We start from the raw sequence: 14,911 nt of genomic DNA, 5'->3' as shown, positions 1-14,911 counted from the left end.
ATCTTGACTTTTTTGAAGCATGTGACAACCATTTCCTTAAGTGCTAGCACTGTGTTACATCAGTTGGATACACATCCTGACGAGCACATCTTACATAAAACATATACTTGGTGCACTCTGCTTTTTAACCAAATGCTTACTGTTTTTTTTAATGCAGAACACGAAAGGAGCATGCCAGCAATACAACAAGAAAATGAGTGATTTATTATCAACTTTAAGCACAGTCCCAGGATTAACACAGCAATGTAGTTAATTCTGAGAGATACTTTCTAGTGACCCAAGTGTATGAATAATGCAATAAATATCCTCATATGTTTACAAAAATTTCTTAGAAATGATTAGATTTTTAATAGCCCTTACCATATTGTTTATTTCTTAGAACTTATTTCCTACACAGCTTTTTGGTTGCTGACAAACCAGTAGGTAGGTATTCTGAAAACTTCCACCTGACAGCTAACGAGGTTAGATTTATGCATGATGGGAGTGGTTCATCAATGAGGATGAAGTGTTAGATTTATGCATGATGGGAGTGGTTCACCAATGAGGTTGAAGTTCAAGAATACATTTCAGTAGAGGTCAGCAAATTTCATTTCATAGAGGGTCACGTGGTTAATATCACTAATCTACAACACTTTGTTCTTACTTGCTTTTCTTTCCTTTTAAAAAACTAGTCCTCTGTGTGTAAGTACACTAGTGTGCCTGTTACAGTTCCCAGGAACACAATCCCCAGAATGCTAAAATATAAAATGTCATTGAGCAGTATACATTAAATTCAAGGAAGTGGTATTTTGGAGAATTCTTACTACTCCTCTGAGAAGCACACCAACTTCAGAGTTAATATAATTAATAATCAGGAATATAACAATGCTGAGGCTAAAGCCCATTTACTAAAATACTTTAGTTTTCTGGCTACAAATTTCAGAATTAACTGTTTTGGAATAAGAAATTAAGTTTTATTTCAGTAGTATTAGGGGATGACAACTGATGTTCTTGGAATTGTAAACGGAACATTGCAAGTCTTCATTTGGCTAGCTTGTTATGCCAAGAAGCTTCTGAGGAAGATGTTTCAGCAGAGTCATCACCTTAATAAAGAAAGACATACCCATATATTAATCCTCCCTGAAGAACCACACTACAAACAACATTAAAGTAATCAATATGAGTTGTCATCCTATGAGGTAAACTGAGAAAAAAGTAGCTTGTACCACTTGTAGCCTGGCTAATAAATCAATGCTATGTGCAGTTATTTAGCAATTTAATAAACACATTTTAAGTTTATTTTGAAATTAAGTTAATTATACATACTATTATAGATTGTAATTCCTTTGCATTTTTATGTCTCTTCATAATTTTCAGAAATAGCATAAAGTTAAGAAATATACAATAGCAGTGAGGTGATAATTTATATGTTACTCACTCTGGTGACATTGTTTTATCAGAAGGGTACAGTACAACTTAACAAGCTACAGCTCCAAAACAGTAGATAAAAATATGAATTACCTACAACCCTGCCATGGTATATCAATACTGTATAATGTCATTATTTTAAAAATAAATGGGTTACTTTTTAATGCCAATTTCTAACATACATTCTGTTTCTTTTCCATCTCTAACCACTGGCTCGAGTCAGCAGGATCCATTTTATGACATCACATGAGAATGTGATGATGCAGTCATACCCATTATTAGTCAGCAGGATCCATTTTATGACATCATGTGAGAATGTGATGATGCATTCATGCCCATTATTAGTTGGCAGGATCCATTTTATGACATCACATTAGAATGTGATGATGTGTTCATACCCATTATTTATTCAGTGCCAGTGTAAAGAAGCCAGATATTTGTCTGTTTTTGAATGCACAGAGTAGGTATTTCAAAAGAAAAACAAACACAGAGATGCTTTTAATTTATATACATTTAAATGATTACACCACTCCCACCCTACCTCCAATGTCCACTCACACTTAAAAGTGTACTACACCATTCGAGAACTAATACATATACCTTTATTTCACAATGGCCTCCACCTACATCATTCCTTCAGCTCACTTACTGCACCTCTGTGGGGCAACATAATTAGTGCAATAAGAAACAAGCTGTTCATTCTAAGAAACTGATACAGTGCCAATACTTTTACTACTTTTCTGTAATTATCTAAAAACATACAGTCAGCACAGTAAGAAAGAAACTGTCCAGTCTAAGCAACTAGTGTAACACCAGCACCAATATCCACATTAAATCAAATATATTTAACTACGAAGTCATCTAAATGGAAACAGGAGGTCAAAGTAAACATATCAACAAAATCCCCCTTAGGACTACCAAATATGCATCTACTATCCAGTCTTACTACAGTTCTGAAAAGCATTCTTCACTGATATCAGCATAAAAAGGGAAAAAAAGTATCCATATATTAACCTTCCCTGATAAACCACACTACAATAAACTTAAAAATAATCTATCAGTACATCCTGGCAGCCATTAGCTAGGAATTAACTTCTCCCCCACACGCAGCACTAGTAATGACAATACTTATCATGCTTTTAACATCTCTCCTGACCCTCCCAATAATACCTACATCTTCACAGAAAACAATCACAAGCGTAATTCTATTGTTTCTCTCCTCCCTACCACATATCATCAGCCACTACTACCCTACCACATCTGCTCTGTACTAAAGACAGCTTAACCAGAATCCCCAGCCACCATCAGCCCAACTCAGCCATAACATAAAAGCCCCTTCCATCATATGTTATTTAGTTATTCATTAATTTATTTGGATTTGTTTACTGGGAGGGTCCACTGGGCCAAGGTGAGCCCATTTTCAGTGGAGGCCCAGGGAGAAAAGCTCCACACTAAAATTAACAACGCACAATATGAACTTAACACAATACAGTGCCCAATACATGACATTATCCAGTAACATAGATCATTGTGGTCACTACAACTAAATAGGAGGGGTACAGTTGAGACATTTACAGTCATTGTACAGTATTACCTATAGTAATAAGGGTGTTTGTACAAATAGAATATACATTTCTTGATTATTAACACTTAGAGCTTATAGGCATGGGTAGTTGGTAAATTTAGAAGGCAGTGCAAGCAGGTCAGGTTTGTGAAAGTTGAGAGATGGAAAAGTTGTGTAAGAGTACAGATAGAATGAGGTATGGTGGTTTAGAGGAGGGAGTCAGGTTTTAGGGAGTGTGGTTTTGGAACATGTGCACTGCCAGAGAGAGGAATAGTGTTGTCTAAAAGATTTCTTAGAAAGAGCTGGATTGCTAGTAGTTCTGATTGATGGTGGGAGGGTATTCCATAGTTTTGAGACAGTAAAAGAGTAAGGCATCTGACCAGCTGAGTGGCTTGGTTTTTAAACTTTGAGCAGTAGCTTGTTTTCAGATCTAAGAAGTATATTTGGGTCGTACATGGCAAATACAGAAGAAAGAGCAGGGCAATTTGATGGTATTTATTTTATTTTATTTATTTATTTGCATTTGTTTAACCAGGATAGTCCATTGGGCCCAAAGAACCCGTTTTCAATGGAGTCCTGGGGAGAAAGGCTCCACATACAGATTACACAAGGATGAGGATATACATATACATTACATTTGAGTTAAACTTTGTACAATTCATGTGATTAAACATGTAGAGAGAGCTAAAAAACACAGGTTATACGGGCTATGCTATATATATATATATATATTTTTTTTTTTTTTTTTGAGGAGAGTCAGTTCGTATGCTGGTAGACAATGAGTAATACTACCTGGGATTTTGAGTGACAGAAGAGAAAAGTAGTAGTGTAAAGAGTAGGTTATGAGGGGTGAGATCAGTATACTGGTAGCTCAAGAGTAGTGCTACCTGGGGTATAGAGTGAATGAAGAGAAAGAGTAGTAGAGTAGTATGTATATATATATATATATATATATATATATATATATATATATATATATATATGGTTCCCTATCAGAAGCCTGAAACACTATAAGCTTGAAAATCAAAATCCTGAAACCAAAAGCCTGAAAATTCAAAATCCCGAAAACCCAAAATCCTGAAACTCAAAATCCTGAAAACACAAAACGGACATACTGATGTCATTGTGGCTTTGCTATTGTTAGCCCTGTGGTGTTAGGTCATGCGTTGGGTTCAGGTAAGTGTGCGGTTGGTTTTATGTTAGGGTTAGGGGCGGTTTAAGTGAGTTAGGGTTAGGGCGCAAGTTAGGCATGTATGCAATAGTGACAAATATTGGGGTTAGGGGCGGTTTAAGTGAGTTAGGGTTAGGGCGCGGGTCAGGTGAGTGTGCGATAGTGACGGACCTTAGGGTTAGGGTTAGGGTCAGGGTCACTTGGTAGATATTAGTGTCTTTATAGTGACATATTAGCATTATTTGTGTTTTCAGGATTTTGAGTTTCAGGATTTTGGGTTTTTGGGATTTTTAATTTTCAGGCTTTTGGTTTCAGGATTTTGATTTTCAAGCTTATAGTGTTTCAGGCTTCTGATAGGGAACTATATATATATATATATAAATTTATGTGCAGTTGTTAATTGTAAATATATAAAACAGTACAGAATTTCAAGCTAGTTTAGTTGACGTAGTGATGAATGGTGGGATGAGAATTTTGCATTTGTTACAAATTTAGCAATCTTGTTGTATCATGCATCTAGCTTGGATTCCAAACAGTACGGATGTTGGTAAGGCTAAGGGCACCATATAATAAAGATGGTAGCAGAATGGATGAGGCTAGAGACAGTTTTGTGGCATGGTTACAGAAGTAGCTGTGTCTATAGAGGATGCCCAACATTTGATGTGTTTTTTTGATGTTGCTGTGAATATGGGAGGTCAGATGTTATTGTGGCAGTTAATGCAGAGGATTCGTCTGGCAGCCTGCACAGAGGACTAAGTCTATGAGCTGTTAACAAGCTTCTTCCTATGAAATGGCGTTTGATTCCATCAGGTTTCATTTACCTGTTTTGTGACCTTCAGCAAGTCACTTAACTAGGCAGTGCTTTGAGGTAATGGGAGAGTTGGGCTAGGCTCCTTAATGGTCTCCTGGACTGCATGTCTAGTAACTATCAATAAACCTATTCCAAAACATAATAAACCACAGAACCATATTTTTGAAGTTTACATGATGTACATGTGATTTATTACTTTTTGAAGTTTACTCTTCCAAAACACAACTCATTGTTACCCTACAAGATTTCAACTTAAACTTCATTGCCAGTCACAATCTCGAAGTTAGCGACATATTGCCAGACCTTGAGCTCCTACTGGTCATTAAAGAACTCACAAGACCCAGTCCTAAATTAGGTCACCCTACCATTCTAGGCCTTCCAATAATAAACTCCATTTCTACTCTGAAAGTGCTAACCCTGTGATTATTGCCCAAATTGGTTACTAGAAAGCATACAGGTTTTTAATTACTCCCATTTAAGGTCACCTTCTACCTTATATCTCACAGTAATATTTTTAAATTAGAGAACCAGATAGGGTCATTCTGCTAGACCTATATTTTGCACTGCACCAGTATTGAAACAGCAACTAATGTTTTAACTTCCCACCTAGAATAGCTTTAAGACACTATTCCCCACTCAGGCATAATAGATAAACTCTCTCAACTTGACATCAATCCATAATGTTATCAGATGGGTAGCAAACTGGTTCACTGATAGAACCCACTTAATCAAAATAGGGGAAGCCACCTCAAGCAGTAAACCCGTAATAAGCATCATACCCCAAGGGTCGGTCTTGGGGCCTCTGTTATTTGGGATATACTTCTCTGAAGTGCAGGCCAAATCCAGTGGGTTACGGCTGACTAAGTTTGCAGATGACTGCAACCTGGGTGCGGTCATCATTTCGCCAAGTGATATGGATATCCTCCAAGAGTGTTTCACCCAAACAAATGACTGGTGCCAGAAACATGTCCTCAAGCTGAATGTCAAAAAATGCATCATCATCCCCTTTGGAGAGAGTGATGTCCCCACATATTATCACATAAATAACAATGTCCTAAGCACGCAATCAGTTGTGAGGGATTTGAGAACCCAGGTTGATAGCAACTTGACATTTGACCACCATGTTGCTTCCGTTGTATGGAAAGCTTTCTACATGGCCCACCTCATAAGTAAGGGTATCTCATCCAGGGACAAGAAGGTCATAACATCCCTGTATTCTTCCCTTATAAGGCCAATAATTGAGTACAAAGTCACCTTCGGTGTGTACCTCGCAAAGCACCTGCAGCAGCTGGAGAGACCACAGAGGTTCCTTTCCAGAAGAATCCAGGGCCTCAAACATCTACCCTACATAGATAGGATAAAAGCCCTGTCCCCTGTCCCTCTACTCAGTTTCATATGGACTCCTCAGAGGTGACCTCTGTCTAGCATACAAAGCAATCTCAGACCCCACTTTGATGGAACTGCTACATATCCACCAGTCAAGCTCCACTCGAGTAACTTCAACCTGGTCTGTAACATCAATAGGACTTGTTGGTGGGACAGATTTGTGTCCCAGAGACTCCCCCATCTCTAAAACAGACTACCTCTCCACATCAAGCAGAGTACCTCATTATCCCTTTTAAAGCAAAACCTGGATAACTGGATGGGAAACAGAAAATACACCCCTGGGATTCCACCTGTGTCCCTACTGGACAGGGGCTTTGGGTGCTGACTTGTCTAAACATGGGCTAAACACTTGGCTTGGCTTATAAGTGCATCAGGGCCATTAGCCTAGTAACTTCCTATGATCCTAAGTAATTTTTCTTTTCCAGTATGCTTCTAAAGCCAAAACCAACATCCAAATTGTCCTAGGGATTAAAGCACTTCTAAAGCCAATAGAAGATGCCTGTAGTAATCTATCTGTGTACCTAGATAGAACACTTAATTTCAAAATATGACCAAAAAACAGTCAGACAGCCCAAAACCCTTTCTGTTATATCCTAACAATAGTTCAGAATTTCCAAACCAAAACAATTCTAAAAAACACACAAATCTGATAACCAGTTGACTCTCCAAATTCAACAATCTTTCTGCATCCAAATCTCCCCATAAAACTAGGAATCATCATGCGAAGACCTCCAAAACACATTCATTAACCTCCATAAACTAAACAATTTCACCACTATGTATCACTCAACCCAAGTAAACCCCTTCCTTATCAACACACCCTCACCTCCTTTATACATCTCACTTACACGTAAGAATACAGAAAGAAAAGAAATTAACATGCTTATATAACATGCACCCCTTGTTTTTTTTTTCCTGTGCAAAAACACTTAGTTGACCAGATGCCAGGATCACTATACAGGGGTTCTCAGGACCCTTCCTAGTGATGAATATGACTACAACACAATGGTGGTCCATGTGGGAGTGAATGACCTGGGGCACAAATGTGCAGATGGAGATGTTGTAAAGTTTTGGACTGATGACAGAGAGTTGTGTTTGGAATAGTAAACTTCAAAAAGTAATTAATCACACGGGCATCATGTAAACTTCAAAAATATTGTTCTGTGGTTTATTATCTTTTGGAACAGGTTTATCGATACTACTAGACATGCAGTGCAGGAGGCCATTAAGGAGCCTAGCCCAAATTCCCAAGACTCTGGTCCTGAGTGAAATTATCCCTTCACCAATAATGATGTTTAGGTACTAACTTACTAGCTGGTGTCATTCTAGGGGGGAAGATATGTATTTGCCTGGCATAAGATGATAGATAGCCCAAACTGTTTTGAGAAGGATGACCTGCATCTCTCATTCAGTTGCTTCTACATATTGGTAAAACTTTTGCTGCTAAACTAGTACTACCTTTTTACCAGAGTCCATCCAATGAACATACCAACTTTGTCAATTCATCAGCCCTAAACTGGACCACATTAAGGTGGCTGTTCTGAATGCCAAGAGTCTCAATAACAAAATGCCCATCTTGATGCATTCCTGCATTTAGAACAGGTCCATGTGTGTGTAGTTACAGAAACTTGGTTTAAATGTAAAACAAAACACACACACACACACACACACATATATATATATATATATATATATATATATATATATACCACACACACACACACACACATATATATATATATATATATATATATATATATATATATATATATATATATATATATATATATCACAGGCGTTTGCTCCTACCATGCCTTTGGGCCTGGTGGAAGCTGCAGTGGTGTCTCCATATTTGTCATGGACCACATCTCATCTAGACTGATACCCAAAGACACAAACATTAAGATCTTAAAACTTCAATTTCCCAGCTGCCAACCTCTAGCATTCTACAGAACCCCTTCCATGTCTTTAGATGATTGTGTTAAATTCCTGGAAAGTCAAGGAGAATTTTTTATAAGCAATAACTCCATAATGCAAGGAGACTTCAATTACCCAGCCAGATACTGGAGCATCTATACCTGTAACATGGAGTATGCCCAAAGATATTTGGATTTGATAGGTAACAATCTCCTGGATTACATAGCTGGCAAACCCAATAAGGGCCAGCTCTGGAAATGTCCCTCATTAATATTGCTACTACCTGCCTACTCCTCTAGTTGATCCTTCTGTATAGGTTTATAGATTAGTAGTAGGCTAACTGCCCGTGTGGTCCATTTTAAGTCTAGCCAATTACCCCATGTGAGAATCAACCCCTGCACCTTGTGTTTGTAAAGTAAATACCTTAACCATTATACCAAACTCCCCATCTATTTCAGTCTGGTCAGATCATAAACTTATGACATTTACTCTCAGAAACACTACATCTCCAGTAGCCAAAATCTCTGTATTTAAGGATTTCAAAAGGGTGACTCTTATACAATTATATTATGAAATCTCTAAATTTACCCATAACATCACTGACGCTGACCTTGGCACATCAACTAACTTCATTAAGTAAAGTTATGCCTATATGGACAAGTGCATATATCTAGCAATCCCAACTAGAGATAAATCTTCTTCTTCTTTCCCAGTTAGGGGTCACCACAGCGGATCACCTTTCCGCTCATGATTGGCAGTGGCATTTTTACAGTGTCGAGTTGCCAGCCCGGCGCCCAACCTTCCGCAGAAGGCACACACATGCACACACATACCTAGGGCCAATTTAGTGTGTCCAGTCCACCTATACAATGGGAAATTTAACTCCCAGTTGTCAACTGTCATAAACATAATAACAGAGAAAAAAATCCTAAAACTATCTAATAAGACTAGAACTCCTTAAAATATGGACAGAATAAAACATCATTAAAAAATAAAAAGCACTGCAAGGACCATAAAAGCAAGCCATGTGTGGAGACTAGCTTCTGAAGCAAATGATACTTTTAATGCCTTCTTGGCTGTGTGAGACAATTAACAAATAACACTCAACTTTACTCTGAGCTTTTCCTTAATGAGACCTCCCCCCATTCTGATCCTAATAACATTGTAAATATACAAACATAAATTATCTACTTACTTTACCTTCAAACACCTACTCAAACACAATTGATCTCAGAATCCATTATCCCACTACCATCACTAAGGAACATGCTCTTAAGGTGATATCTAAAAGTAAAAACTACTGTTACATTCCACAAGTCCTTTTTGTGTGCAATGTCCATCATGTTACATCCAATATTCTTTTGAATAATCTTATAAATATTTCAATATTTGAAGCTGTGTGGTAAGTATTTCTATATGCATGATTTAGGTTGTATTCTTAGCTATTTTTGTTTCTTTCAATGTCTATTGAGTTTATAATCCCAAGCTGATTCCGAAAATGGTTCGGTAGGATCAACACTCATCCCAATTAACAAATACAAACAAAAAAACTAACACGCAAACAAACAAACAAACATGTTCAAGTGGTATTTTTTTAATATGAAATCATTTTTTATCTCATGTCTGGGTGGTTTAATTTTGTATTTGTCACCACTGTGATGTGTGAGTTTCTATAATATTACAGAACATGGTATCGGATACCAGGAATTATCTGTCATGGGAGTACAACATACCTCAATAAAAGTTAAAAATCTTGCCATAATATAACTCTTAATATTGTGCCTTAAATTGGAAGAACCCCACTCCCACCCCCACCAAGAGCTCTGTTTAAGTTAAATAGTAAAATAGTTTACTTATTACCCTCTAGAGTTACTCTGGATGCAACTTCTGACAACTTATTCTTTATTTTTATTTGTATTTTTTAGGCCGAGTTCCAAAGTCATTGGAATGGCTCATTTAGAACAAGGAACAAGAGCAAAGCCAGAACAACTTATTCAGAAGAACCATGCAACAAAAACTACTCACAGATGGCGTATAGCTGCAATAACCACATAATGCTTTGATATTTTAATTTTCATGTTGAATACTTAGTCTGGGCCAGAATTAATGACTGGTATCAAAAAGATGAAAACAATGCATGTATAAGTGTTTGCTGTCCACCAATAATCTCATTTCCCACATTATTCTAAACACTTCCACATCTTTAGTAATGTTAGTTTTCTTTTATCTCTGCAACAATAGCAATTCCATTCTTCCGCAAGGTTTATCTCACTCTTACATTTATAATAAGGATTTCTTCCAACTACTCTTTTTATATAACCCGGCTTGTTCTCACCTGAAACATCATGAAAATTTTAATTTGTTAAGCAGTGTTAACAAGAAAGTAAATGAAGATTGAGATAGCAGCACTATCAAGAAACAGGAAATTTAAGATGAAGGTCAAAGGTCACTATTCAAAAACAAGTTGCACTATGTAGCTGGGCTGATATGCCACAGAGCAGTGCACAAAAGCCCTCTGTGATTCATAAACAATTTACACACGGGGGTAGGAAGTTATATGCCAGTCTTAGCCCCACTGTTCCACTCCAGAATCAGAGTATGTTTACAAACAACCTCTTCCTGATCATAAGCAATTCATGACATCATCACCACTGGAGTACTGGCTGACCCCACTGGATTAACCTAAGACATAAGAGGAGGACATGCCATACAATGGTGCTGCACTTCATGGCACAGTAATACTCCCTCCCTGCTAATGCACTGCTCAGCATATAGTGCCAAATGGTTACTTATTAGCTGCCAGAACCCAACCCTCCCGACACCTCCAATGTATATCAGAAAAATCCCTACCAGCAATGGAGGTTCTTACAGTGCAAGTAAACCTGCTACCTCATTCAAAAGTGATCCCCCCCCCATACACACACACACACACTGATGCTGGTGAGCTACTGCCAATGATCTGCTCTTGCCATATAATATGGTAATGAGCCAGTCTCCACTGTCATGCCTACTGAGTGGAACATCGTTATAAATTTCTCACAAACATGATGGTGGAGCACAGAGCAGCAGGGATTATATATTTAGCAAGTTAAACACAGTGTTATCTTACTAAATAGGTTTTCCCTGCCATGCAGTGCAAAACTGTCCTACACCACAGCACGATATAGCAGCTGTTTGGCTACAAATGGGAGTAGACATGACACAGGTACAGAAAGCCTTATACACTGTGATGTACTAGGTGCTCCTACATGTAAGTGATAAACAGTGGAGCTGCTTTATGTGTTGCTATTTAAGGACTGTTTCCATGTCTATGAATCATGAGGCTTACCAGAGGCATACTAATCATAATGTGCAGAATGCGTATGTGCCTGCGTGAATAATGTTTTTCAATACCAGCGCCTGTAGTCAGGAAACTATTTAGCAAGTACAAAGTAATAATGCCTGTATGTATACATTTAGACAAAAAGTAATCCTCAACCCAGATAGCAAATGTTGGGAAAAAGATTAGAGGTGCATTGTGGGGATGGAGAGCACCTCAGTATATCACATGTCCGTTTAAGAGGGGAAGTGTAGAGATAAAGAGCACTACAGTACCTCACGTACCCCTTTACTGCATCACGAAGCATCTCAGTTAACACTTCACAAGCTTCTCTGGCTGATACTGTAATACACTGGAAACTGGTACATCACAGATGCAGTGTTATGCTTTTGGATACTGACAGTATGTCTGTACAGCAACCTTTCCACTCTCTCCCAGCATGCGTGCAACCCCAGAGTTAGTGTATACAACAGTCAAAAAGGTGGTGCACGCCACTCAGGAGTATTATTACACATTTTAGTTATAACTATTCAGTGAATTGCAATTAATTGCAGTAAATCCATGGGGATATATTGTGAGCAATAAGGTTTAGGTTTGAAATGCCCATATAAGTACTTAAAGACCGTAGTGTCATGAAATTCTGTGGTAGAGAAATCTGTATGTTAGAAAAACAGTGAACAAAGGCCAAATCGTGCATTTTATAATGTCTGCATTCTTTACTGAAATCAGGCCCTGATATTAGCCCCCTTCAAGGACTGTGATATGCCAAAGTGTTTGCTAAACAGCTGCTGTGGTATTTGTACAGAATATTTTTTAGGCTATGGCGGTGAGGTTTACATATGCGGAGTCACATGAAAAGCAGGATGTTGCTAATCTGTTCAAGATGAAAAGAACCGGATTAGAAAGTGTATGAAACCAAACAGCACTATGGAGATTAGCAGAGGCTGAACAATAAACTTTTTATATTCAGCATATCCAGAAGCTTATTTGAAACAGCAGTTCATTCACACACCTTCAGGAATATGCAGTAATAAGGCATACATAATCTGTGCGTGTATGTATGATTTAAGTAGCCAAAATGCTTTCTAAACATCTTCATACAGAGAATTTATATTGTCTCTCTGTCATTTCACTAATGCAAGATTCAATGACATTAGTTTAAGTGAAACCAACCCAGCAAAAGTATCCTCTAAAAAGGAATTGTTTTAGGATGTACAAACAAAACATTTTCTGTGAGGGGCAGTACATCCAGACCACCATAAAAAGGTCTGTAGCTCCTCTCGATTTATATAATCAATTTCAAGGCTAGTGCATCTCAGTGGACCATTTTAGGTACTGCACCGCACTCAAAAATACTGATGTGGTCACTCCAGCTGTTCTGATATATTCATACATACACATATACTCATACTTGCACAAATATACAGAGAGAGACAAGTACATATAGGAAAAATGTGTGTTCCATTGCAAAATGGGGAGTTTCTGTCACAGTACCTAAAGCAGTCTTAGCTGAGAAAGCTCCTTTCATAAAATACCCTTTGTAGAAGACAAATCTGGTCAATCATGCTTGGACAAGATGATAGATTACCATCTGAACTACTGTAAGGTACATTTCAATAAATAGGATGTTTTTGATGTAGAACATACCAGAAATCAAAGTCAAAGTTAAATGGTTTCGGGCATTTCTTTTATAGACTAATTTTTCAGCCTTACTTTCTGTGTGTGTGTGTGCGCATGTGTTTGCAATGAGACTCATGGGTATGATTAGTACAGATAATGATAGCATGTTGGGAGGTGTTCTGAGACATCACTCTGAAGTATATTTGTTGAAAATAATATTAAAAAATAAAGTGAAAAAGTGTCTTGCTCATTTTTAACTGATTGTTTTGCATCACTGCAAGTCATAACTTTTACCCATGTGTAGAATTTTGTATGACATCTTCAAGGCATGCATTTTAGGTACACATCTACCAGACTGTTGTGTGTCATTGCATACTTCCATTTGTAAATCTTGTCTCACAGGAGGAATATTCTCAAATTACATTATAGGATGCAAGTTTCATAAATACAGTGTCCTAGTTCAGGTAATGGTGATCCATAGAGGGTGTGTTGTAAAGATTTCTTTCCCCTACTTTCTCCTTTTCTGCCACTTTTTAACTTTTACTCCATGTTGCAAGTTATTCAGCATGGCAGAAGATGCAGAACAAACCACTCCAAAACCAAACAGTAAAACTAAAAAAGTCTGAGCTCAAACTGTTAAGTTTTGGCAAGCCAACTCCAGTAGCATAAAGAAATAAAAGCCACAATTAAGGCTTGTTTGACCCAAGATCAGTTAGTGGTTCAGGTACTTGAGGGAACTAACAGGGGCCAAGATCACTAGATAGAACTGGCAGGGACTGAGATAAATTAGTGGCTCAGGCACTTGATGGAACTGATGGGGTCCAAGATCACTAGATGGAACTGGTAGGGGCCAAGATTAATTAGTGGCTCAGGCACTTGATGGAACTGATGGGATCTAAGATCACTTAGTGGAAGTGGCAGTGTCTTAGATAAATTAGTGGCTCAGGCACTTGATGGAGCTGATGGGGGCCAAGATCACTTGATGGAACTGGCAGGGGCCAAGATTAATTAGTGGCTCAGGAACTTGATGGAACTGATGGGATCTAAGATCACTAAGTGGAAGTGGCAGTGTCTTAGATAAATTAGTGGCTCAGGCACTTGATGGAGCTGATGGGGGCCAAGATCACTTGGTGGAACTGGCAGAGGCCAAAATTAATTAGTGGCTCAGGCACTTGATTGAACTGATGGGATCTAAGATCACTTAGTGGAAGTGGCAGTGTCTTAGAAAAATTAGTGGCTCAGGCACTTGATGGAGCTGATGGGGGCCAAGATCATTTAACAGAACTGGCAGGGGCCAAGATAAATTAGTGACGTAGGTACATTACGGAATTGTCAAGATAGGATGTGCATGTGCATCCTAAGAATGATGAGGTGGTCCTGGGAATCAGATGCTACAATACCACAGAGGAGGGAACAGTGTTGCAAAAGGTGGTCTCAAAGATGGGCATCTGGCCATCAAAGCCTAGCCCGTATTGTAAGTACTTACAAAAATAAACATGGGGAAGGGCATTGTGATCTCTGTGGTGATTAAGATCATCTGTTCCCCCCACAGGCAGTAGAAGCTAGGCCTAAAAAATATGCCCCCGTTACCAGGATGCTGATAAGAACACAAGCCACTACCTTTCTTTTTGTGCAGCTCACAAAAATGAAGAAAAAAATCATTTAAATAATTTCCTGTTTTTGGTACAAAACAAAATACTTTTAGACCTTTTTTGT

At 38.1% G+C, this 14,911-nt stretch overlaps 1 protein-coding gene across 1 annotated transcript in view; it reads left to right on the top strand.

The window, feature by feature from the left end:
- The window catches only part of LOC122790998 (FH1/FH2 domain-containing protein 3-like), a 283,141-nt gene extending 269,706 nt beyond the window's left edge, over positions 1–13,435 (top strand). The window contains exon 9 of the mRNA XM_044058739.1: positions 10,182–13,435. Within this exon, the coding sequence (XP_043914674.1) occupies positions 10,182–10,216 (35 nt within the window). The 3' untranslated portion in view covers positions 10,217–13,435. The remainder of the gene's footprint in view (positions 1–10,181) is intronic.
- The last annotated feature ends 1,476 nt before the right edge of the window (positions 13,436–14,911 follow it).

This window comes from Protopterus annectens, chromosome 16.part0 (assembly GCF_019279795.1).
Source record: "Protopterus annectens isolate FY-2018-M chromosome 16.part0, PAN1.0, whole genome shotgun sequence".
Classification (NCBI taxonomy): Eukaryota; Metazoa; Chordata; order Ceratodontiformes; family Protopteridae; genus Protopterus; species Protopterus annectens.
Note: the sequence above shows the minus strand (reverse complement) of the source record. Positions and strands in the feature narration are given on the sequence as shown.